Below are 24,776 nucleotides of genomic sequence, written 5' to 3'. Positions count from 1 at the left end.
CTAGATCTCTTCAAATGTCAACGCGTTCCGATTCAAGCTTTCGTGAACACTTTATAAAAATCCCTGCAAACTTGTCCACTAGCAATCCATAAATAAATACTTTGAATTAACTTGTGGGAAAGGTGTGTCTAAATAATTGGCATCAGATTCTGACACCATTAACACGGCATCATGTGGCAAAGTAAGGGAGTGCAGAGTTTCAAACACCCAGGAAAATAATAACTGCAGGGTGCAAAAGAAAAAACAGAGCTTGTCAGAGTGTGACAAATTAGCATTTAATCAATTTGGAAAAAGGGTGAAATGTAAAGTTTGCTGCTGCAGACATCATACCCATGTACGTATGCAGGGCCTTGGTCTGGTGCGTGCAGACGAGCAAACACACACACTAACACATGCCACACACACACACGCACACACTGACACAAAAAACTCATCAGTCCAATGACATTTCGTAGCCTAATCCATCTTAATCAGCTAGACCCATCAGAGACAATATATCCCCCTCTCCATCTTCCCTTCTCTCCTTACTCTGTCTCTCTCTCCCCCCCCCAGGATGGAATGATTGAGGGGCATAAATAGGGGGATGTTTCTGCCCCCCCCTCCCCCCACCCTCTCCTGAGGATGGCTCTTAAGTGCTTGTGGGTTTTTATGTTTGTGGTGTTTTATAGGACCAAGCAGGAGCCACCGGCTGTAAAGTTGTACACAACTGTGTGTCTGTGTGTGTGTGTGTTTGTGTGTGTGCAGGTTCGGGGTGGGGGGGGTGGGGGGGGGGGGAGGATACTGACAGGAGATGAGGTGGAAGGGGCGGTGAGTGAGGTGGGGGAGGGGCGGGTTACTGTAAATCCAATCTTTATTGAGAGCGACGCGACACAACGACAGAGCCATTGCCACGCCCAGCTCCGCCTCATCGCGTTGGCCTACACCCCACCTGGATCAATCAACACTGGGTGGGCGGGATGGGGGGGCTGGCAGGAGGCTGAATGACAGAAGGCAGTTGAGACGAACCGATAGCATGCATTATTCAGAAGCACATCTCAACATCGGAATCGGAAGCCAAGCAGCGGAGGCAGGCTGTTTAAGAGGCGTTGTAGCCGTTCAGGATGGAGAGCGAGGAGGCTGACTCAACCTGACCTGAGCTGGGCGGCCGCAGCTGAAAGGTGCTTGAGTGGAGCGGCTGATTCTCCAGACCCCGCTCCGGAGAGCAGAGAGTAAATTGTCTGCCGGCCGTGCACTACTTTCTAATATGCTAATGGCTTCATAGATGATATGTCAATTTTTATGTTGTAATGACCCTCAATTAAAGGTCTGTGAATAAAAGTAATGGGTCGGATCTCATTATGGATGCTTGAAGGCCTTGAATCAGCATTGGAAGTGGAGAGGGGTTCACTTTCCCCTGCGTTTGGACCTGTTCATTTGCTCTGCACGTCATGTACCTGTGTCTGTGTGTGTGTGTTTGTGTGTGTGTGTTAGTGTGTGTTACTTGTAATGGTGCATATTTTAGATACCTTGGATACAATGTGTGTTATGCCTTTTTGAGTTAAGACTTAAATGCGTTGAGGGGTTTCTGCATCTAGAAAAGATAAAGTTTACACTCAGAGGGTCTAGCGAGCACTTTCTAGAAAAGTGGCCACCCGGTGTCTCCTATGTTAGTGGCTAATCTGATCTTCCTCCTGAGTCCTGAATGATTGTATCTACATGATATCGTCCGCAGGGGTCCACTCGCCTGCAGCGGACCCCTGATTAACGTGCTTCTTCCCCTCTTGGCCAGATATAAACAACTTGAAACTGAGGTTTTCCTTTTTCATTTGACATTTATTTCAATCATCATATGAAATAATAAGATAAATGATCATCATAATAAGATGATCATTATCTTATTATTATCATCTTACTCATTTCATTGGTAGTATTGTTGTATTGGTATTCGTTGTGTTCTCCTTGTTCTTTTTTTATCATACATACACATATTTAATATATATATATATATACATCTATATTAATTTCTTATAAAAATAATTGCAATGTTATTGTTAAGGGGTTTGATGGGAAAAGAAAATATGAAAATATTTGTGCTGTAAACCTGGCATTGTGTTTATTGTTTGCTTCTTCTTTTCACGGAAAAAAATAAGTGTTGAGTGTTTGTGCGTGTGTGTGTTTCGGTCTGCATACGTGTGACTGACTCTTGCAACCACTTGCTACTCCCCGCCCCCCAACACACACACAAACACACACACACGCACACACACACGCTACACAACCGCCTGTATAGCATATAATTGGCCTCAATTGCATTGTTTGCTGCCTTGGGGAGAGAATAAAGCTCTGAGACCTTTCGTTAAGTCAGGAAGAATCCACTTTCTGGGAGGAGCGACACAGAGCCACCTCTTGGTAACACGGCAGCCCTAAAGCTCCGGGCGTCGAACCGGCAGCCTTCCAGGAAACCGCCGCAGCGGAACAAAGGCACTCGTCATTGTTTTTGGAAAGTTGTTTTTAAACCCTCACTCTCACTCTCTCCATCCCCCCCCGTTTACGGGAGACAAATTGAGATTCTACAGACACCTTTGAATCTGGATCGTATCTAGATTTAAAAGCTTGTCTGTTTCATAACATACTCGTCATTGAGACGTCGGAGGCAGTTCACAGATCAAGTTTAACGATAGAGCGGTTTGGGGAGGATGGCAAAAGACGCAGGCACAGCATGGCAGTTGTGTATGTTTCAGAGAAAAGTGCACGCCCCCCTGGCCTTACAGAGGTTGGCGACTGGACACGTACAGACTGAGCACTGGACTCGACCGCGCTGCCGTGGGAGACTCCGTCGAGACGAGACCCTATATCCAGGTTGGAGTACATGACCTCCGAATGAGGTCCTCATCAACGGGTGTCTGCGTCCTTCGTACAAACGCCCCTGCCTGTTGAGACGGAGACAACAGCTCTATCTGCATCACGAATCTCCGAAGTGTTTTCAAACCCATTCTGATTCGTCAGAGAGGGCCCCTCGGTCTCCCTCCCTCCCCGCGTCCTCGTCACGTGACCCGGGGGGGATGTTCCCCCGGCGCGGCGCGGCCGTGTCTCTCTAAGTGTGACTGGTATCACTCAGGGCCTCCTGCAGTCTGTCAGACCCCTCATCCGAGACGGGGAGGTCAGCTGCGTGGTCACCCCTGGCAACGTGACGTCCCACCAGGGGGTGTCGCGGCCCCCGGCCTGGCCGTTCACTCACAGGGTGACCCGCCAACCTCCACCCCTTAGCCCCGCCGTCCCTAAAACCCCCCCAAACCCCCCTTTCCCCTCCCCAAGTCCTAGCCCTGAAAAGGCACGCAGCACCCGCCTGTTGCCATGGCAATGTGGCGAGAGATAAGCGCGCCCGGTGGCTATTTTGCATCCTCTATTCCTTCCTCTTTTTATTCTTTCTCCTTTCATTTTATTGTATTCTCTCTCCCCTCCTCCCCCCCTCCCATCTTTAATCGTCTCTATTTTATTCTTCATCTCTTCTCCTCTCCTCTTCCTCCAGCCCAGAGAGTCACGCTCCGGCGGGTTGCTTCTTAGTCACGTCCCCCCCCCTTTAGTGGGTCTCGGCCTCCCCCCTCCCCCCTCCCCCCTCCCCCCTCACCTTGCGTTGCCCGGCTGCTAAATGACACTTTACCCGCTGCCTCCGCCTGTTAATTCACTGCCACTTTGCATAGCGGGAGTCTGTAAAAAGACCCCTGTTAAACACCGGACCAAATCCCCCCCCCCCCCCCACACACACACACACACACACACACACACACAACACACACTCCAGACCTAATCACCTAAACACACACACATGGTTGTGACACACATGACTTAGCTTAAGCGTGACACACACACACACCAACACAATGAGGCACACTCCACACTCATTTACATAAGACTAAATCACCCTCACATTAACACACACACACACACACACACACACGCACACACACACACACACACACACACACACACAGATGAGGCACCTAAAGACACCATTCCTCCGACACTCTCGTTAAACACTTGCAAATCCAAGTCACACAAACACACACACACACACACACACACACACACACACACACACACACACACAACCACACACAATTTTATTGCATACACCAGATCTCTCACAATCTAAATCAACCATGCAACGATGATGCTCGTAATCATCCACATGTGCTTACTAATGCACAGATAGTCATTAACCACTCTCACACACACACACACACCCACACACACACACACACACACACACACACATCCCCCCACACACACACACCACACACTGTGCATAAACCACAGTTAATGATTCGCATATTCATTCGCCGCTGGCTCGGCTTACACCTGTCGACTATCAGCTGCCAATGAAAATCCATCAATTCGGTGGCTGAGACCCATCATCGGGCATCATTTCTGCATGCTGGCCCACCTCTCCTTCCCCCGGTGCCAAACCAGAGCCAAACCACAGATTACATTTCCCTAAATGCCCAAATAGCCTTTTTGAGGAACATAGGCTCCGTGCTATGGGTAGTTTCCTGGCACCCCCTGAAGGTCAAGTGAGGTAGTGCAGCACTTCAGTGGCAGCTCCAGCGGCTGATGCGAACAGGTGCGGTGGCTCATCGTGCGACCCGCTGCCGATGAATGTTTGGATGATTCAGTGAGAGCCGGTTGTAAACACTGCTGTATCGTTGCTATAGTCACTGGAAATGTAATGACGAGCTACTCTCACATCTGACGGTTCAGCCCCATAGAGAATGCATCGGGCTCAATCTGTTTGTGACCTTTTTAAATGTGAAAAGCCACTTATCTATGAATATGCAGACACATACTCACGCACATACACAGGCACACAAGCGCAAACGTAAAAGTAGAGGGCAAGTTCTGACCTTAACACAAGTGTTCAGTGTTAAATATTCAAGCAGCTTCTCAAGCGGCTATACATTTGCCTTTGTGTGTGTATAAGGTAAACCAGAGGCTCATCAACCATCACTAACTCAACCCTGCTAGCCTTTGATGGCTCAGGAGTGTGACTCTCAGCCCGACCAGTGAGGCAGCTCTGTGCTCAGCCTTCAACGCCAGCCGCTCTGTCGCCAGCTGATCAAGGTAAATGGGAAATGGGTTGACGGGGTGAGCGTCTAAGAGGGGGAGGCACATGTCCGGGCGTGACTCGTGGCAGACGAATCTCAGAGAGGGAGTAAGTGGGTACCTTGGATGTGACTCAAACCCCTCAATGAATGCTAATCGTATCCGATCTTATCGAGAGAGGCGCTCTATCTCGCTCTCTCTCCCCCCCCTCTCTCTCACTCTCCCCCTCTCTCCCCCTCTCTCTCTCTCTTTCTCTCACACACCTGCGTTCACGATGGCGTCCACCTCCAGCTGTGTGATGTCACCCGTGTGAAGGGAGATCCGGCCGTCCAGCTTCTTGTTCCTGGGGCACCGTTGATGCTCTACACACACACACACACACACGTACACACACACACACACACACACACGCACACACGCACACACAGTTTATGAGTTGTCAGTTTTACCTTTATATTTTCATACCGTGAGACACTCTATTTTGAAGCCGTGTGAAATTGGACATCTGGAAGTATCATTGCCATAGTAACTGGGATCCTCTGTATAAACTAGTGCTGCTGTAAGGTTTAACATGAGTAACGGCTAAATGTAACCATGTTTGTAAGGTGTGACGAAGCCCAGGCAGAACCACAGCAACAAGCCCCTCGGTTAAGCTACAGGGGTCTGCTTGACCCCGTCTGGTCAGCAGGCGTTCAGGGGACTGTAGTGAATCCTGGACTTCACATTCTCTCTTTGTACGCATGGCTTTTTTCTGAAACAGCTGCAGTTTCCATTTCTGTCCCAGCAGGTCCAAACAGACTTCAGGTCCAGACATCGGCCTCAGCACTTAGGTCCGTCTTGTGGGGAGCTGTCGGTTTCTGGTTGACATTCAGCTCCATGTGGAGAGTCTTCAGGTTGTTTTTGCCTCACTGAGGGATGCCTCTCTCTATGCCCTCCTTTCTTATCATTACCATATCTTACATCACCAGCCGGAAGTCCTCCATCTCATTGGAGATCACCTTGCTCTCTGTGCATCCACTGCTCATTCCTCTCCATTCTGGAGGAGTCCATCTCCAGCCTGATTTGGCTTTCTCATCGTCCTGGACGCAGACACGCTGGCCACCTCTTCCTTGAAGCTAAGGTTAAACGGGGCTAAGTTTCTGGCGCCAAGACATAACAATGTGTCGTGTTATGTCAAATTATTTTAGAAGTAATAAAATGAACCATTCAGACTAGACCAGGCATTGTGAAAGCTATAGTTCAGCCATTATGCACATTTGTCTCAGACCCACTTCCCCACGTTTTGAACCTCCGTTTACTTGCATGGAGCAGAATAAAAAACACAAAAACAACAATAAACTGATAAATATTGCTTTAACAATATCTACATTTGAAGATAAAGGCAAACCCATCTTCGGTTCATCTCTATTCTCTTGTGATAGTGACCAGAAAACAAGTTCTAAATAGGTGTTGACTTGTTAAGAGGATTGTTGTCTTTGTGAGGGTCCAGCTGATGTCCCTCTTCTGTTTAGAAAGTCCTCAATGCGTCACCATATCAATCATGACATTGAAACCACTTTGTCTGAGATGATATGGAACCCCTTGCCTTTATCTAAGATTACAGGAATATAACTTATTAGTATTATCAGATAATGTATTTCTTCTCAATCAACTAATCAATTAGGATAAAAACAATGACATGGATTCATCCACACCATGATTACCATTTGTATGCCAGACAGAACTACATAAAGAAACACACACACACACACACACACACACACACACACACACACACACACACACACACACACACACACACACACACACACACACAAAGAGAAGTACAAATACACACACACACACACACACACACACACAGCTCATTGTCTACTTTGAAATCACAGTAAAGACTGTGATAATTGGCTGCCAGAGAAATGAGAAGAGGGAAAATAATTTCAATGCATTGTCCTTGTCTTGGGTTAATAATGAACTCTTTGATTTATGATGAAGGGCGAGGCTTCAAACAAACCTTTTCTCAGTGATAAATGGAGGGAGAGAGAAAGAGAGAGAGAGAGAGAGAGAGAGAGAGAGAGAGAAAAAGAGAGTGAGAAATCAAGGGAGCAAGTGAAAGAGAGCTACATACAATTGCTTGGAATGTTAAACAAATTGTTATAAATATCGTTATCATGTTTCAATGTATTAATCTTCATTGCTTTCTATGACTTTGAAGTTCCTGTGTTCATTTTTTTCTCTGTTCTCAGACATGTCAACCCAAGGTGAGGTTAAGTAAAGCCGACGACACCAATACCAATTCCCAGCTTGAATCTTTTTAACCGTGCCTCGGCGTCTCTGTGATGCATGCCGTGCACATGTGAGTCCGGGCCTTTTAGCTGCGAGCTGAGAGCTCAAAGTCATGTGTAATGTGTATGTATAGTGCTCCCCTAGCTGGACGCTCAGCTCATGTCTATCATGCCACTGTGATCATTATTTGCTGAATAATCATGTTAATATTAATATATATTTGTATACATCTATGTGATATAACATTAGACAATGGGATAGGTTATGTGGATCACATGAACCAAGGTGTCCAGAGGCCTCTCTAAATATACTTTTAATTTGTTGCTCTGCTGGAACCAAGTGGAAAAACATTAATAATTAACCAAAGGGTAGTGCCTTTAGCATGTTATGATATTATGGATGAATTGTAATGTTAAATCTTTGACCAAAGTTATAAGTATAGGAAATACATAATGTTTTTCTGGCCTACTTTGTTTATATAGTCCTAGTCTTTAAGTGTTCACATCAACGATGACCAGGTTTGCTGTCATGGCCATGTGTGCTTTGATAGGATAATGCTTCTTCATTCATTAATTACCAGTAGGTATGATTATATATCTGATTTTATGTGAATATTAAAGGGATACTTCACCGGTGGAGATACGAAGGTTATATGAAGTAAATAATTCTATGTATCCTAGCCTGAGAAAAGGCAGAAAGTGTCTCTCTGGCTGAAAAGTAAGAAATCCTCCAACTCCCACAGTGCATTGCGCCCGCTGCACCGTCCGCCTGTTTCTGTTTGGAGGGGGAAGGACCCATGGTCCTAGCGCGAGTGGTAGCACAAGCAAACTTTGTGCAAACATATCCCCATGATATGTTGACTAGTTTAGACTTCTGCCCTCGTTTTTTCAAATGCATCATTTGTATATTACTGTACAGCATAAAATCATTTGCTAATTACAGTAGCTCAGCATATCAAGTATTTGTACTCAACCTTTTCTCCCCAGTTGAAATAAGTGTTTATCTTATACAGTAGGCCTACTTTAGTATAACAGCACTTGGGTTAGTAAACAAATCACAACAACCAACATGAATTTATTGTTTCAGTTTTATTCATTAAAAATGTGAACTATTTACAAAAACAAAACGTGTAGGGTGCGTTTGCTAGAGTCAAAATAGTCACAGCTCATCTTGAGCATCAACTGCCTCCTGGTAGCCACGGTACTGCCCATCTTGTGCTGGGTAATTAGCTCTGATGGCCTGCACAACACAGGAAGCTGATATTGTCTAAGAAAGAAAGAGAACAACATTAGCAAAGCAAAATAAAAATTATGCCTTGAGTAGCCTATACAGCATTACACAGACTTAAAGCTAACTGACGTAGCCTATGCTCTGCTAATAAGATCGGCTACTTTCGGATAACTACATTGTCACGTTCCCCAGGACTCAAAACTATTGTAGCCAATGTGTTAGTAAAAAAACAAACACTTACTCTATGCTCAGACGTCTGTTTCTCCCGGCGGGCTTTGGCTGGCGTTTCCAGTTCACTTTCTGGGTCCGGAAATATGTATCCAATACCCAACTGTTCAGATGAGGCGTAAAGCCTGGGTGAGAGGTTACACACATGGCCCCGTCCTCGCCAGATTCAGCCATTTATTCTAGAAGAAACTGGCATCGCTAAAATTCGCTGCAGCACAGGGACTCTGTGTTGTGTCTATAGGCGAACAGAGCAAACCGACGCGCTCCGGCTCCTCGTCCTCAGGCAAGGCTTGTTCAGCTGCAGCCGCAGAAGCCTCCTCCTCTATTTGTGTTAATTCTTCCTGGCTGTATTCTGGCTCATACTAATAGCCCTGAATGTCCGAATCCAACAATAGATTTTCAAAATCCACCTCGGCTGTTTCACATTGCAAATTTGTTCTTGCGGGGAAGAAACATGGCGGACATTGTGTTTACATCTCATACGCGAGCTCCCGCCCCCCCTCATTCCTTATTGGTGGGATCACAAATTTGCGGAACCAGTGGTTTGTAGTCCTCGGCCCTTTCAGCAGGCAAGCAAAGTTCTCCCGAGATGACGTCAAACGGTCATTTGACGTCATCTCGGGAGAAAATTAGATCAGGAAAGCTGGGCCAAGGGAAGACTGGGTTAGACTGAGGGAAAAAAAACATATTTTTTATATTTCAATAGTGATTTTATAATGATAGAACGCCGGTTCTTAATGGGTGAAGTATCCCTTTAAGAGTATGTTTGCACTGTAATGCTTCTTACCATATACATTTACAAGGTAAATCTTTGAGATGTCAACACTGAATAACAGTTGACAATGATACTGATGCAGCAGGTGTTTGTCTTTGTGCTTAAAAAGTAATAACAGCATCTTCCCTGTCGGCCATTTTGCGTAGTGAGCCTGACCAATATATCGGATGGCCAATAATATCTGCCGATGTTGGCCTGCAGTGTCCTCGGTTGGCTCCGCAGAGTAGGAAGCGGGCAGTTTTACCAACAGTTCCTTCTGTGGAATTCAGGGGTAATTCCAAACTAGCTCATGCAATGAAATGCTGGAAACGTAACAAACTTGGGCCCTTTGTATTTTATTTTTATTCATATGTATAAGCCTTGACATCAGAATCTTTTTTTAAACTTTATTTCTTTCTCTATTGAGCGCAAAAATAAGCACGGTCTGGGATTTCTTCTTGGAGCACCACAGTGGTTAAGTCCCCGGCAGGCATTCTTTCAGTGTTGCAGTTGCAATATGTTGTTATCTGCCATTTGTGTTGTCAGAATTGTGCCTCAACATTTCATTTGTAACCAAACTTGAGGCATGCTGATCTTGCATCAGCCTATAGTTAAATAAGTCAGGAACCAGTGGATTTATTTTCTAGGGCTGTGGTTAACGAAGAAAAGATTGGTAGACTAAAATCTGAACAACTGGTCGATGGGGTCGATATGTGCACGTTATCTCTAGATTAACTTAATCTGCCATATTTCTCTCTACTCTTCTAACATATGGTGAAGTGCTGTTTGGAGGAAGTAATTTTGCCTCACATCCTCTCTCGGTCTGAGTCCTACTCAGTGACAGCAGAGCTTCGATGTGTAGTGCGTCACACCAGACGAGACACAGAGCGCCGCGCCGGACAGCGTCGCGTAGCGGAAAGACAACACGTCGGGAGATTAGAGACTACGTTTATTCTGTTTTTAATACAATGGATCCCAACAGAAGCCGCAGTGATGCGCGCCAAGGTGCCGATTCTGATATGGTCACATGCAAGCTATCGAGCGTTAAACACGAATGTTGACGAAGCATTGGAGACTAAATGAAATAAATAACTTAGGCCCAAAGCTTTTACATGATATGACTGCAGACTTTTTTTCTGTCCTTTTTTAAAGCCAAACGATGACTTCTGTGACATCGTTCATACATTTGGAAAAGAGTAAATGTTCATTGAGTTATTACTAGCAGTCATCTTTAAGATCGGCGGGTTAAAGCTGTGAAAGCTGGGTGTTTTGACCCGTCTTATAGAGTCTATTAAACCATATGATTATCAAATCAAAAATGTTGCAGCCTTTAATATTATTTTATTAATAAATAATGCTATTCTGACACAATATAGCCTATCACTAAAAATAAAATACATCCGTCTGCATTCATCCCTTGAAATAAAAATTACAAAACAGTGGATTAACAGAGCAAGGAGAATTTGGTTGAACATGTACATATCAACCGACCAACTCTAAATATCGAAATCGGTATCGTCGGTCAGGATCTCAGTACACGTGATTCACAAAATAACACATATCATATAGAAGTAGTAGATTTTGTGTGGCACCTGCCCAGCAGAGAGCTATTAGACCAGGCTGTGTGCAGTGAAGCCACGCTGACCTGAAGAGGTGCCTGGAGAGGGACTCCACGCAGGGACCTGGTCCAGTGACGTATAGCAACGGGTCCTGTAGAACCGCCGCCTCTCATCCAGCGGCAAGGACAGCATCCGGTCTGGAGAAGAGACGAGTGAGTGAGTGAGTGAGTGAGTGAGTGAGTGAGTGAGTGAGTGAGTGAGTGATGATGAATCGTACGTCGTGATAACATGGAAAGTGGAGCCCACTTAAAGTTTACACGTTCAGTTCAGTGTGACTGCCGTAATTACCCCCGGGCAGTTTCCACTGTATAGGACGTTACCTAATTTGGGCACTTATACAAATCTGAGGTTCTCTAGTCTAGAGGACATTGTTTACAGTGCAGGTTTAGTTTCGTCTCACCCTTGGTCTCCTTCCAGTCTGCCTCAGCGGACTCAAGGTTAACCGTCAGGGATTCTGTACCTTCGGCCATGGTGACCCGGGCACTGGTGTGGACACATACGGCCGCAGTGGTGGCGAACCCGAGTGCGCCGAGGACAACTTTACGAAGCAAAACTCCCCTCTCACGGGAACGGGTGAACCCGTCCTTCTGCAACGTGGTTGTTGTTGACAACTTGTTCCATCGGGTCGCAGTGCTTGACTGTTTGGCGAACGGCAGACTTCCCCAGTTGCACTCAGCTGATACATTCCTCCTCCCCGATCCAAACAGAAGAGCGAGGGGTCGTTTTGGACGGAATCCTGCAGTACTTGGAATGCTTTTGACATACATGAAGTCAAGTCGATTACCTGACAGACGACCCGCTGATGATAGGATTCTGATACGTGGAAGGAGGATGGATGTTTTAAATGTCATGTTGCATTGGGTAAATAATAGGCCTACAATAATGCGTGACATCGACCAGTGCCTTCATGCAGTGACTGGGTTTCGTTTTGGATTCTTAATGTTCCACAATCAAACGTGTGCTGTTTCTGTTTCGGGTGACGCTGGGAATTTACCAAAATAAGAGGGTTGCAGTAAAAAGCCGTTTTTTATTCAAAGATATTTACATCAACCCTGCATTGTAGCTAGTATTATTATGTTAATATGGTGTTTTGTGCGCAATAGCGGGCGGAAGAGGATATCTAACAGGAGCACCGACCCATATTTAGGCTGCTGCGTTTCACGACTGTAAAAGAGATGGCCCAGGCTATGTCGCCATCTACCGAGTGGAAATAGAACAATCAAAATATACATCTGTTGAATTGTTTTACATTTTGCAAATCCTTTTTGTATAGTGTTCATTCAAAAGAGCATACATTTAAGGCAATAAGTGGAATGCAGTTCAATAAAGAAAATCTGGGATGCACACAGGAAAGACATGAATTACACTAAACAGTCATGAAAGGTGTAGAGCTACTACTGGCAAAATGATGATGATGATGTTTCAACACAAAGCTCCCAGAATCTGTGGTGAAAATGACAACACCTCCATTCTACTATTTATTATCTGAGAAATGGAAAGTAGAGCTCATATTAATAGCACTTTTTCTGTGATGAATGTGTGTGTGGCTTGTGTGTGCTAGTATGCATTGCCCTTTGACGAAGCCTCACGCATTATCACAAATGTAACACACTGCATCCGACTACATCCCCCACATTGGCGCACAATTAGTCAGTTACAGCTCAGTCAAACTGTGAACACACATCTCGCTTGCACTTCCGCCCGCCGGAAATAGGCAAAGAGGAACCTTTCTTTTTTTTACAGAACTGACACCGCAGGCACTTGCCTAACAGGAGTGACACCGACCTCAGGACTCCCACACACAAGGGGAGAAGGAAGGCGAGCTCACAGCGGCAGAACAACACTTTAGTACATTTATACCCGGTGACCTTCAGGGTAGAAGAGACAAGGGGCTTCCTATAGCATCATCACCGACGGAGGAGCTTGACGGTAAACCGTTCTTTGTTTTTTTGGTTTGTTTGTTTGTGTGTGAGAGAGAACAAGAGAGAAATACTATCTAGAAGAAAGAGAGAGATGGGGGGGACGAGGGGAGGGGGGGTTGATGAGCCAGAGGGGTGTGGTTGGAAAAAGTCACCTGTACTGGATCCAGAACCAGTGATCTCGTCATGTCACCATCAATTTCTACTTCTCAGCTCCTCAGCCGGACGTAGAGAGACACACAGACAGATGTAGAGAGAGAGAGAGAGAGAAAGAGAGAGAGAGAGAGAGAAGCTAAGTAGGTTGGGGCTGTTTGCAAAATGAACCACACAGAGGTCTTGCACATTGCGTGGTCTTACGTTTGCAGCTTGTTTCAAGCCCTGGCGAGGAGGGCGTTCATTGCTGTGTAGGTTTCAAAGAAGACATTCTGGTCTGGTAAAACTAATGCGTGTTTTGAAAACGCTCAGGGATTAGCTGAAGCGAATATCAGTGTCACACTTAACTCAGAACAAGTTGATGATCAACCAGTATGGATAGAGTCCTGGAAAGTCTCTCCCTTGATCTCTCCATGCACACACACACAAATGCAACACACATACACACACACACAAGCACACAAACACACACAAACAAACACACACACACACACACATTTAAACGCAACACATACACATGCACATGCACACACACACACACACACACACACACACACAGGTATTCAATTATTTAATTAAAGGATCAATTGGAAAAACATTTTTGCAAGGGGGTGAAAAGCAGAAGCATGTGTCCGTGGTGATTATTCACAAATGGAAAGTGTGTGTGTATGCGCGTGTGTGTGTGTGTGTGTGTGTGTGTGTGTGTTTGTGTGTCTGTTCACGGCGTGTTCCTATCCATGTGTCAATCCTCACTAGCTTCCTTGTTGTTAGTCTTTTGAGGTGTGGTTCTGTTTTATTCAGTTATTTAGTGTTAGTAACCATTTTTATTTTGTATTATCTCTTTCCTGTTGAGCTTGAAGCGATGGCATGGTCGGATTCAATTGGACATTCATGAATTTTATCGATGCAACATGATAAAAGGCAAGATGTTCATTTAGCCAAAACAATTGGATATTAGTTAGCATGAGATTTCAACTTAAAATTGATATATTTTATTGGTGGAAAAAATATTGTTCCCGAGGCGTTGGAATTGGTGTATTTCTGTTGTGTTTTGGCAGTATATGACTGTAATGTCTTAAAGCCTGATGTTTCTCTAACATGGTCATTTAATGCTCTCTCCTCTCCTTTTTCTCTCTCTCTCTCTCTCTCTCTCTCTCTCTCTCTCTCTCTCTCTCTACAGGATGGCAGACTGGGACTTATCAGTCACTGTGGAGGAGCTGGGCTCAGAGGCCCCCGCCCTTTCCATCAGTGTGACCTCTGACCTTCATATAGGGGGCGTCATCCTCAAGCTTGTGGAGAAGACACGTGAGCCCTCCTCGCCCGCTATCTGTCTGTCTGATCGTCTGTCTGCCTGTCTGACTTTATTCTTACTTGGGGAAATCTCTGTGTTTTTCATCTCACTTTCAATCTGGAGAAGCTGCTTACACTCAAAGGAGAAAATTCACCATTAAAACCACTATTTCAGTTAACCCTGTGACCTTTTCATCACCCCCCCCCCCCCCTCCCCCCCACCCACCCTTCAGAGATAAAGCGTGACTGGTCCGACCATGCCCTGTGGTGGGAGCAGAAGCAGCAGTGGCTGCTGCGCAGCTCCTGGACCCTGGAGAAGTGTGGGATCCACGCCGACGCTAGCCTGGTCTTCATGCCCCAGCATAAGCCCCTGAGGCTGGGCCTGCCCAACGGTGCCACCCTCAGGCTGCGGGCCTGCTTCTCAGGGCCCGTGTTCCGCGCCGTGCTGGGCATCTGTAGGATGCTGAGTGAGTCCGGGGTGGATGTGGTTGGCTGTAGCATTCCCGCTGCTCCTGTTCCTTTAGTCCTGGCTTCTGGTCTTTCTGTTTGTCTGTCCGTCTGTCTGTCTGTCTGTCTGCCTGTCTGTCCCCGTCACTGGCCTCCTCTCAGACTTCTCCAACAGGCTGAAGTCTAAGTCAGTGATGGCAGATATTTGGTCTCCATTTTCTGCGAGATAAGCCTCCGAAATGGAATTTGAAGATACCATATCGATAGTAGTTTATTCATTTTATAAGTATATTAATTTCATATAATTAAAAGTGTAACAGACTCAAAATACTTGTCATATTTCAAACCTGAAGAATCGTTTTCAAATTGATCAGGACTGAGATTTCAGAGATGTGTCGGGACAATAATCTGCAGCATAGTTAAGTATACATACTGTGTATGTTTGCATACATAAACCAATGTCTTTGGCTGAACCCCCGCTTGTCTGCTGGTGTTCCTCAGACGTCCGACACCCAGAGGAGCTGTCCCTGCTCCGCCCTCTGGAGGAGAAGAAGAAGAAGAAGGAGAGAGACGCCTTGGACGATGTCTACGACCTCACAGAGGTGCCCCTCACGTCAGGTACACACTAGAACCATCAGCACCGTGTTTATGGTTCTTATCGTACATAGAACTATAGGTACTATGTGTATATGGTTCTTATCATACATCCATGATTTTTAGGTTAGTTTTGTATTTCTTATAAGTTAAGGATTACCAATGTACGAATATATATCAGTTATAGGATGCAATTTTATTGTTAACATTATTGAAAACACTATTGATCAGCATTGAATAGAGATATGTTTAGCTCATTTAAAGCTACGAGCTTGTTGAAATGTTTCACAATACAAAACTGATATACATATCAGTTTAATACCATTTGCTACTTGCGGTGACATTGACGTAATAAAATAACATTTACAAGTTTGAAGGCAGGTTAATTATTTAATTAGACAAGTTAAGCTATATACGTATTTAGAATGTATATGTATTTCTTTATTTACTTACTTCCTGTGTGCGGTGGAGCCGTCCTGTTGCCCGCTGAGTTGGGCCAGTATTGTTACCATAGCAAACGCCCCCCCCCCATGTCTCCCCAGTGTCCCAGGCCTGCCTGTACAACGGCATGCCGGCCCACTTCGCCGACTCCCCCCAGACGGAGGCCGTGTACCGGATGCTATCGGTGCCCCAGCCCGCCCCCCTGCCCGAGCTCATCAGCAAGCAGTACCGGGCCGCGAGCGTGGTGGACAAGGCACACATCAACAGCAGGTGGGGACACACACACACACACACCACACACACACACACACACACACACACACACACACACACACACACACACACACGCACACACACACACACACACACACACACACACACACACACACACACACACACTAAATAACATATAGCCAGTAGTGGTGGACAAGGCCCCCATCACAGTGGCGGTCAGAGGCGTGGATAGACACACACATAGGGACACGCAAACACACAGACACACACACATACACACACACAATATTTTGCCACCAGATGTGAGCGTAATTACCGATTACAAGCCTTTGAAAATCTGCCTTTTCCTGTGCTCTATGACATCACAAGTGGGCGTGTCCATCTAGATGTATGATGGATAGATCATCCTACCAGCCTACCCAGTGGAGTGTAGCAAACGTTGCTGATCTATCCATCACACATATATGTGGACACTCCCACTTGTGATGTCACTCAAACACAGGATATATAGCATAACACAAACCCAGTTCCACATGTGTGTTTGATATCCCCCCTGAAGTCGCCCCTCCCTCACCATGGTAACCCATGTTCTTACAGGTGGCTGGACTCCTCCCGCTCCCTGCTGCAGCAAGGGGTCCAGGAGAACGACCGGCTGTGGCTACGCTTCAAGTACTCCACCTTCCACAGCCTCGAGCCCCTGGTGTGTGTGTGTGTGTGTGTGTGTGTGTGTGTGTGTGTGCACTCTATGGATTTGTTGTATGTACTCAATGTTGCTTTACAAGTGTGCGATGTATTCTTTGTGTGTGAAGGGTAATATTGTTGTGTGTGTGCGTGTGTGTGTGTGTGTGTTTGTGAGTGTGTGTGTGTGTGTGTGTGTACTATTGACTAAATGTACATTGCAATCAATGTTGTGACAGTGATTAACCAATCACTGAAGGGTACAATTAGGAGCGATCACTAATAGCATCATGGATGAGATGAGCTGGTTGCAGCGTTTGCATCTTTTCTGTTTGTCGTTACAGATAAAAGCATCTGTCAAATGACCTCTCTCTCTCTCTCTCTCTCTCTCTCTCCCTCTTTCTCCCCCACTCCCTCTCTTTTTCTCCCCCTCCTCCTCCACCTCTCAATCTCTCTCTCCCCGGCTCTAACTTTCTCTACCCCCTTACATCTCTCTCTCTCTCTCTCTCTCTCTCTCTCTCTCTCTCTCTCTCTCTCTCTTCCCTTCCATCTCTCTCTCTCTCTCTCTCTCTCTCTCTCTCTCTCCCTCCACCCCTCCCCCCCCTCTCTTTCTCTCTCTCTGTCACTCTCACTCTCACTCTCTCTAGTATGACGCGGTGCGTCTCGCCCAGCTGTACGAGCAGGCCCGCTGGGCCATCCTGCTGGAGGACGTTGACTGTACTGAGGAGGAGATGATGCTGTTCGGGGCGCTGCAGGTGAGCAGGGACCACTGAACACACTCTGAGAGGGTTACTATTGGTCCTGAAATATGATGGTTCTCAAAGCAAACATCTGAGGTGGAAGAGGAACAGGTTTCAGAGTATCATCTTCGTCACCTCAAATCCAGAAAATGTTATGAATTTTTGAATTAAATTGAATTAAAATGAAAGCATTTAAACCAAATGGTACCTTCCAAAAGGAATCAATTAGCAAAATAATGACCTGAGGATGCCTTTGTGTGTTCCAGTACCACATTATGGAAGTACATTTTTCAAATGGAGGCCAATGGCCCAGACAGGTCCATGGCCCGGTGGTTTAGAACCACTGATTTAGGCGATAGGCCTAAGCGAGCCAGGTTAAATTCTGAAATCTCTTACAAAGTCCACTTTCCACTGGCCTTTCCATGATCGCATGAAACAGCCATGAAAATATAAATGAATTGAATTAAAAAAAATGAATCAATTAGCTAAATAATGACCATAGGATCCCTTTGTGTGTTCAAGTACCACATCAGCAAGCGCTCGCTGTCGGAGCCCCAAACGGTGAGCTCCAACGCGGCCATGGATGACCTGGAGACGGCCCTGCTGTCCCTGGAGGTCAAGATGGACGGGGACAGTAACACCGCCAACGACATGCTGGTAAGACATCTTGGAGAGCTGCTTGCAGAAGTGTAGATTCAGAATACAGATCGACTACTGGAAAGAGAAGGATTTGAAATCCCTGGATTTGAGCTTTTGTTGTGGTAGCTTTATGAAAAATATATGTTTGAGAGTTTCCTGTTTCCTACCCTGCTGAGAAATATGTGCAGGAATGGATGAATGCATAAATGCATGGGCATTGTTGAGAATTATTTGGTATATTTTCTTGTAGTTTGCCGGTTTTAGTTGAATAACAATTTCAAGGTTTTCATATTTTAGTCGTATATTGTATATAGCGATACATAATAATGCATCAAGACGTGGCCCAGTTAAAGGGGAAATCCGGTGTAAAATGGACCTGGGATATGTTTAGTATGATAACGAGTTGGAATGTTCGTTTGGGAGCAAAAAAGCGTGTATAGACAAATTCTTAAGTTGGCTGTTTTTAGCCGATTCTACCAAAACGCTATAAACTTGGAACGATGGGGTCATTTGTTGTGGTAAAAACTAAATCTCTATTTTAAACCATTTAAAATGCTAGAAGTAGCCCGACACTTCTTTGGTAGTATAATAATGGTCTTTTAAGTGGTTTAAAATAGCGATTTAGTATTTACCATAACACATGCCCCTATCGTTCCAAGTTTATAGCGTTTTGATAGAATCGGCTAAAAACAGCCCACTGAAGAATGCGTCTATATGTGCTTTTTTGCTCCAAAACGAACATTCCAACTTGTTATCATACCAAACATATCCCAAATCCATTTTACACCGGATTTGTCCTTTAAGCTAAGGTTCAGATTGATCACTCTAAAAAGGTGTGTGTCTCAGATGAGTGTCTCTAGGTTATGTTTTCTTCTTGATTTAATACAGGACAACATGGCAGCACCAGAACTTTGTGACTATCTGAAAATATTCCGGTAAGATTCTCATTCTGTAATATCTCATGACAATGCTCATAAGATTTTTTTCTAAGTTATCCATCCATTTGTCTTACTGTGAAAAGCGTTAAAGGAATAATTAGCAAACGGATATGTGCAGAAAGATGGGTTGGAAAGATATGGATATAAGAATATTGATATTCTTATGATATAGATAAGGCTTTAGGGATTGGAGGCAGCAGAAAGTGAACAACACAAGACACATAGACACTGTGCTCCATGAAACCCGCTGGGTTTGACTTGTGTCGTACTTCCAGGCCCAAGAGATTGACCCTGAAGGGCTACAAACAATACTGGTTCAAGTTCCAAGACACCGGCATCTCCTACTTCAAGAGCAAAGAGGAGAGCGTGGGAGAGCCCATCGGACAGATCCACCTCAAAGGTAAGGAGAACATGAGGACTGCCTCTCACAGGCTGATACCATATTCCACTTTACTCCAGGTTATCTACATGATAAAGGCTGCTTCTAACCTAAAGGGGAACTGTGTAGGATTCAAAGATTGTACAAATGGATGTACATATAACGAAGGCCGTTATGGCACTGTTAGTGGAGAACAGCTGTACTGAATACCCCTCAAACACTCACCTTCCCCACAACTACACCATTCTTCAGGTTGCAACTGCACTTGTAACTGAAGTTGAATTCACTGGGGTGGCATGGTGGCTCAACCACTGTGAAAACTTCTGGATATCCTGATCATTTTGGGCCTAAGAGGCTAATGTGGACAGCATTAGCCTGAGGCGGCTAATGAAGCTAATGCAGATCACAATTTCTGAAATTGATCCAGTATCGAGGGATAACAATGAAGCCCTAATCTGCGAGTAAGGGGGACAATGTAATCCGTTGGGGCAATTGCCCCCCATCTATGTACGTTCTCTAAAAGTTATTTTCTTTTTTACATCATTATGAAAGGATCCACTCAGATAAATACAACTTGTTTCTTAACCTTTCTCTTGACAAGCTCTGTTTCTTATTGTGTAAAACCAAGTCTTGCTCGAGGAGAAGTCTTACGAGAGTTGAGTTGTTGCAAAGAACATTGGAAATGTGAGTGAGAGCGGGAGAGAGTTGTTGTGTTGGACTACTTCAAACGTAGCTTAGTGATATCTAAAAGATTCAGTTGAAGGAGAGATTGTAATGACAGTAGGGAAAAAACTCAACAACAAGATTTCAAGGCCAGACTTCTCCTTGACAGAGACTTGGTTGGACAAAATAACAAATAGACCAGATCAAGCGAAAGTAAAAGAAACACCTTTTACTTCTCTGTAGGGATCCTTTACATAATGATAGAATATAATCCTCACCTCTCTATATAATATCATAATAAAATATTTCAATTCTATGTAAGAACATTTTTCGATAAACGTTATATTTTTGGCTTTATTTCTAAATCTCTGTGGCTCGGTGGCCAATGGTCCATGGCCCAGGCAGGTCCGCGGCCCGATGGTTTAGAACCACTGATTTAGGCGATAAGCCTAAGCGAGTCAGGTTTAATTCAGAAATCTCTTACAAAGTCCACTTTCCTGGCCCCTCCACCGTCCTTTCCATGATCGCACAAAACGCCAATGAAAAAGGTGAACTCTTATAATCAGCACAAAAACAGGACAATCCTACTGAGTGCTTCTTCAATAAGAAGAATAATTGGACTGTAAATTAAGTGCTGATGTGTGAACGACGTCCCTCTCGCCAGGCTGCGAGGTCGCCCCAGACGTCAACGTGGCCGGACAGAAGTTCCTCATCCGGCTCCTGATCCCGGCCCCGGAGGGCATGACCGAATTCTACCTGCGCTGCGAGAACGTAAGCCACCAAACACAGGCACATATGGTTTATACACAACACCAAACCCAGGCACACATGGTTTATACACAACATTCAACCACACACCGTGGCCTTCAACCAAGCGCAGAACAACCTGAATCCTCTTTTCTTCTCACATTATAACTCTCCTCACTCTCCGTCTCCGGACCTCTCTGTGAAGGCCATCCAATGCAAACACACCAAGTGTACCGAGTCGCCTGCCTCATGGTCCAACTGACCCTTGTGTCACGGGACAATGCTCTGAACTAATGAGACAGCAGAGTGACGTCTCAGTCCCTCCCCTCTCCCAGGAGGAGCAGTACGCCCACTGGATGGCGGCGTGCCGGCTGGCGTCCATGGGGCGGAGCCTGGCCGACAGCAGCTTCCAGAGCGAGATCCAGAGCATCCGCTCCTTCCTGGCCATGCAGAAGACCCACGGCAACAGCTCGGCGCCTGCCGCCGACGACACCATCAACCCCCACAGCCTGGTCTCGCCGCGCTACCAGAAGAAGTACAAGGCCAAGCAGGTGCCCCCCCGACACACCTCTGGGCCTCACACACAAACCGAGGCTTAGACGCTGCAGCAGGGGTCCTTGCGGTCACCATGGCGCCCGCAAGGACCATATGAGGCGCCCGCAGGCCTGTTCTAAAAATAGCACTACTCATTCTTGAACAACTCTTTCTCACCTTTTTTAAGGCATTGTTGATAATTATTGTGAGAAATCATCAACATGACTTAATTAATTAACATGTCTTCACAAAGATGAGTATTGTTAATCATTAATAGTAATATATAACTAGAACTGGGTGCCCTTCGTATGACTCAGTACCCATGAAGTAGCTCTCAGGTTCAAAAAGTTTGGTGACCCCTGCACTACAGGGAGCAGGGATTCAGGGGGTTTCACTCTGGGGGTCTCGGTGGGGGACCAGGGGAGTTGTGTTCACCTCACAGAACTGGAAGTATAGTCCTGCTTCTCTCCTTTGAAACCCCTATAGGTTGTAGGCGTGTTACACCACTACAACGCACAATACCGTGGGGCTGGATGAGACCGAACACTGACACTACAGAGTGTGTTAAACGAAGGCGACTAACATCCGCACCGACTACATTGTCCCTGCAGAAGGATCTGCGTGGATTTCGGCAGTAGTTCAGGAGGGAGAGCGGGTTGACTTGTACCGGAAGGTTGCTAGTTCGATCCCCAGCTCCTCCTAGCGGAGTGTCGAGGTGTCCCTGAGCGAGACGCCTCACCCTAACTGTTCCCGACGAGCTGGCTGTCGCCTTGCATGGCTGACTCCCCCGTCGTTGTGTGAATGTGTGAATGAAGGGTTGTAAGTCGCTTTGGATAAAATCGTCAGCAGAATCTCCTAAATGTAAATGTACTCCTGATGTTCCTGCTCCCAGCTCACCCAACGTATCCTGGAGGCCTACCAGAATGTGGCCCAGCTCTCCTGGAACGACGCCCTGCTCCGCTTCCTGCAGATCTGGCAGGCGCTGCCGGACTTCGGCCTCTCCTACGTGGTCGTCAGGTACTACTCCTCCGGTTCCTTCTGTTTTTCCCCAAGACCTTTTTGTATCTGTGTTCTATATTGGATGAATTGGATACATTTTTCAGCGGTTTAAAATGGGGATTCAACCAGTCGAATGGCCAAGCAGTCTGTGAGGGAGAAATAAACAACTTATCTGCAGCTTGTTATTCTAAGACTTCACAAATATATGTGGCTATTGCAAAAACATTTCAATGAAGTACAGAGGGCCTCTCTCTTCTCAGGGTACTTTGTGAGAATAGCTCTGCCGATGGAGAATGATTAGATGTAAAATAATATGTCATGCTGAACACGCAATGATGAAATAAATGTAGTAAGAAATGGAATTGAGTTAGCGGTCTATAATTATATTGGACGTAACAATTCAAAAGCACCGGCACTTTGTAACTTCACCACAAGGATTTAAAGATTTTAATGTGATATCGACTTTCAGATCAATCTCACTCGCTCAGTTACTGCAGCAGCCAAATATGTAATATGTGTTTCCATTGAAATTCATTGGAAGGCATTATCTGTCTTCGCCGCACTACTCTGGATTCAGTAGCATTTCACCCTCTCTTTCCACGAGAACAGATTCAGTTTAGGATAGCCAAGTCCACAAGCAACACATAATCAAACAAGCTCCCATCACATAGCGCTTTGGAGGTAAAGCTGAAAAGCTCACGTCACTGGATGTCTGTCCTCCCCCAGGTTCAAGGGCAGCAGGAAGGACGAGGTGCTGGGCATCGCCCCCAACCGGCTGATCCGCATCGACCTGGGGGTGGGCGACGTGGTCCGGACCTGGCGCTACAACAACATGCGCCAGTGGAACGTCAACTGGGACATACGACAGGTGACGCCTCGCCCCTCTCTCCCCGATCCTCTCCACTCTCTCCCAGCCCCTCCTCTCTGCCCCCCCCCCCCCCCCCCCCCCAAAAAAAACACTCTGGACTCTGAACTCTGACCTTCAGACTGACTTTTTGAACTATTACAATATATATATTTTGCACTATTACAATATATCATACAATATATCTTTTGCTGCTATTACTGACTGTTAGAGCTACAGAAACCTTTTGTTGATATTTGTCTCACTGCTCTGTCTCACTGCTCCAACCGTCTCACTGCTCTAAACGTCTAACTGCTCTACACTAACTGTCTCACTGCTCTAACCGTCTTACTGCTCTAAACGTCTAACTGCTCTACACTAACTGTCTCACTGCTCTAACCGTCTCACTGCTCTAAACGTCTAACTGCTCTCCACTAACTGTCTCACTGCTCTAACCGTCTCCCTGCTCCCCAGGTGGCCATCGAGTTCGACGGTAACGTGAACATCGCCTTCAGCTGCGTGACGGCCGACTGCAAGATCGTCCACGAGTTCATCGGGGGCTACATCTTCATGTCCACGCGGACGCGGGAGCAGAGCGACACCCTTAATGAGGAGCTCTTCCACAAGCTGACGGGGGGGCATGAGGCCCTCTGAGGCCCTGAGACCCCTATGAGGCCCTGTCTGGCCCTATGAGGCTCTATTTTAGGCCCTGTGGGGCCCTATTAGGCCCGGTGAGGCAGGGGCCACACAACGGCCCCGCGTTCCCCTTTGTCTCAGCCGAATGGGAGCTCTGGGGGCCAGCAACCTGTGGCTAGTAGAGAGCGACTTAGCTGTCTCTGGGTGCATATGGCCAACCTACGAGGGATAGAGGCCGCTTGATCAATTATCACACAAACAATCTTTTGGCTCTTCTAAAAATCATTTTCAAGTAATTTAATTCTTTGAGGCTCTGCCAACTGAAGGTGGCTGACCAATGTGCCAATAGAAGTGCGAGTTGGCAAGTGTTTAGATACTGTCTGAAATACTGGGTTTGAAATACAACTGATATCTTTGTTAAAGAATTTGTCCCACATTTGATCTAATCAGTGGATGAGTCCAAACCTATGCTTATTAAACGCAATCATTGTACAAGTCATTCTCCTTTAATAAATAATTAAGGCAGTCACTTTGTTATTCACAGCCCCAGTTTCGGGTGGTTTACTGTACAGGAAGCTTTGAGGAGGTTGTTATCCACTATCTTCCTGGCCCCGCTGTATCTTGGAGTAACAGTTGTGGAAGTCTGTTAGCGAATAAACCCACAATGTCCGCCTGCTCCCAATCTGGTGAACATCCTGTGTTCATCTG

The 24,776-nt window shown here is 45.9% G+C and overlaps 2 protein-coding genes across 2 annotated transcripts in view; one reads left to right on the top strand and one right to left on the bottom strand.

Moving 5' to 3' along the window:
- The window catches only part of macrod1 (mono-ADP ribosylhydrolase 1), a 115,477-nt gene extending 103,271 nt beyond the window's left edge, over positions 1-12,206 (bottom strand). Inside the window, exons 1-3 of the mRNA XM_079744410.1 lie at positions 11,594-12,206; positions 11,220-11,330; positions 5,343-5,441 (exon numbers count right to left, since the gene is read on the bottom strand). Of these exons, the coding sequence (XP_079600536.1) occupies positions 5,343-5,441; positions 11,220-11,330; positions 11,594-12,086 (703 nt within the window). The 5' untranslated portion in view covers positions 12,087-12,206. The remainder of the gene's footprint in view (positions 1-5,342; positions 5,442-11,219; positions 11,331-11,593) is intronic.
- A 762-nt stretch (positions 12,207-12,968) lies between these two features.
- fermt3b (FERM domain containing kindlin 3b) lies at positions 12,969-24,653 on the top strand. Its single transcript, XM_079744408.1, has 15 exons — positions 12,969-13,122; positions 14,446-14,570; positions 14,789-15,022; positions 15,504-15,620; positions 16,139-16,307; positions 16,869-16,971; positions 17,597-17,704; positions 18,212-18,346; positions 19,217-19,263; positions 19,542-19,666; positions 20,973-21,079; positions 21,391-21,606; positions 22,482-22,606; positions 23,315-23,456; positions 23,907-24,653. Exons 2-15 carry the CDS (start codon positions 14,447-14,449, stop codon positions 24,084-24,086), a joined length of 1,932 nt encoding a protein of 643 aa, XP_079600534.1. The 5' UTR covers positions 12,969-13,122; position 14,446; the 3' UTR covers positions 24,087-24,653.
- Positions 24,654-24,776: the final 123 nt, after the last annotated feature.

Source organism: Pollachius pollachius, assembly GCF_949987615.1.
Source record: "Pollachius pollachius genome assembly, chromosome: 10".
Taxonomy (NCBI): Eukaryota; Metazoa; Chordata; class Actinopteri; order Gadiformes; family Gadidae; genus Pollachius; species Pollachius pollachius.
Note: the sequence above shows the minus strand (reverse complement) of the source record. Positions and strands in the feature narration are given on the sequence as shown.